The 1,452-nt window shown below is 58.9% G+C and overlaps 1 protein-coding gene across 1 annotated transcript; it reads left to right on the plus strand.

The window, feature by feature from the left end:
• The first annotated feature begins 36 nt into the window (after positions 1-36).
• Positions 37-1,217, plus strand: LOC104910721. The gene is made up of 2 exons (XM_010710001.2): positions 37-442; positions 794-1,217. The coding sequence occupies exons 1-2, from the start codon at positions 57-59 to the stop codon at positions 1,050-1,052; spliced, it is 645 nt and encodes a 214-aa protein (XP_010708303.2). The 5' UTR covers positions 37-56; the 3' UTR covers positions 1,053-1,217.
• Positions 1,218-1,452: the final 235 nt, after the last annotated feature.

A 1,452-nucleotide genomic window follows, 5' to 3' on the forward strand; every position in this document is an offset into this window, starting at 1 on the left:
CGCTCTTTTGGTTTCGGACGCCTCCTCCGCGTACTTTGAACGCCGGCGGCGTGCGCATGGCCCGTGCCGGGCCGGGCCGCAACGAGATGCGCGGCGAGGCGGCTCGTCTGGGTCAGCGCGGGGCTCCGCGCTGTGCCATCGTCCCTCTCTTGTCTTCCCGCGTTATTTTCGCTCTCACGCACTCATCCGGCCCCTTATTTTCCCGAACGCGCAGGTCTCCCATACCTGCCCGTTTCTACACCTCCGAAATTAAAGAACCATTTCACTCCCTTGCGAGACCCATCGGCATTTTGGGAAGGAAGGAACTTCCTTGGGAAAACAGCTGGCATTCGAGCCCGGCCGAGTTTTCTGGAAGACATTCTGCAGCGCTACGAGCCGGGCAGGGGCGCAGCCCGCTCCCCCCAGCGCTGCACTCCGCGCAGCGGGCGCGCAAGATGTGCTGGTGAGGAGATGGTGGGGCCACTCTGGGGCTCGGTGCAGTCAGGGTGTGGGTTTCCCCCTGCGGGTACCCGCATTGTAGTGGTGTCGGCGTGGGCAGAGTGTGCCCCTAGGACCGAACGGTCTTTAACCCTGAGCTGCAATGGGTTTGCACCTCCGGAGCTCCGCGCAGCGCCCGGTTAATGGATCGCTGCATCCTGGGTTTGTAAATGCAACTCATTGCGGGATTAATTGCCGCAGACACTCGTGTCTTCTCCTCGGGAGAGAAAAAAAAAAGAGGGGAAAAGAAAAAGAATCTCTCGCTCTTAAATCACCGGCGGCAAAGCCTTTACTTTTTCTTATTTTTATTTTTAAGGTGTTGGAGGCCGCGTTTTGTGAGCTCGGCTCTCGCTCGTCCGAGGCAGATACTCAGGGCAGCTCCGCGCCTGCAGGGAGAAATGCGGGTACGGCAGCTCGACCCCTGCTGCCGAGGGGCCTTTGCTCGCCTTCTCCTTTGGGGTCCCGGACACCCTCCGCCCGCCGCAAGGTGGAGGCTGAGGTTCGGAGCCGGGTCCGTGTGGGTGGCACCGTGCGAACGGAGCTCCGATGGGGAGTGCGGAGGGAGCTGGAGGTGAACCCCGGCCCGCGGTCCCGGCTCGCCCGGCCCGAACCGCCGGCGGAGGACGGACGCATCGCAGCGCCGGCCCGAAGCAAGGGGAAAATAATGCGAGGGGAAGTAATAGGAAGGAAAAACACCGAAAGGAATGAATAATAAAAGGGAAAATAATAATAACAATAAAAGGGAGGGGGAAGGAGAGGAGGAAAAAAATAATACAAGGGGAAATAATAATAAAAGGTTAAATAATAAAAGGAAAATAATAACAGGAAGAAATAACAAAAGGTAAATTTAGTAAGAAAAAGCCGTAGGTCCAGGGGCCGGGGTGGCGCTGAGGAAGAGCCGCAGCTCTTCGGCCTCAGCCCCCGTCGGAGCGGTGCTTGGGGCCGTGTGAGTGCGGAGCTCCGCGCGCAGCCGGC

This window comes from Meleagris gallopavo, chromosome 4 (genome assembly GCF_000146605.3).
Source record: "Meleagris gallopavo isolate NT-WF06-2002-E0010 breed Aviagen turkey brand Nicholas breeding stock chromosome 4, Turkey_5.1, whole genome shotgun sequence".
NCBI lineage: Eukaryota > Metazoa > Chordata > Aves > Galliformes > Phasianidae > Meleagris > Meleagris gallopavo.

What these genes read in the sequence shown, in the direction of transcription:
- LOC104910721 (XM_010710001.2), top strand. Translation starts at nt 57, where the DNA reads ATGGCCCGTGCCGGGCCGGGCCGCAACGAGATGCGCGGCGAGGCGGCT. An exon ending in CGGGCGCGCAAGATGTGCTG is followed by an intron (nt 443 to 793) that starts GTGAGGAGATGG and finishes TTTATTTTTAAG; the next exon opens with GTGTTGGAGGCCGCGTTTTG.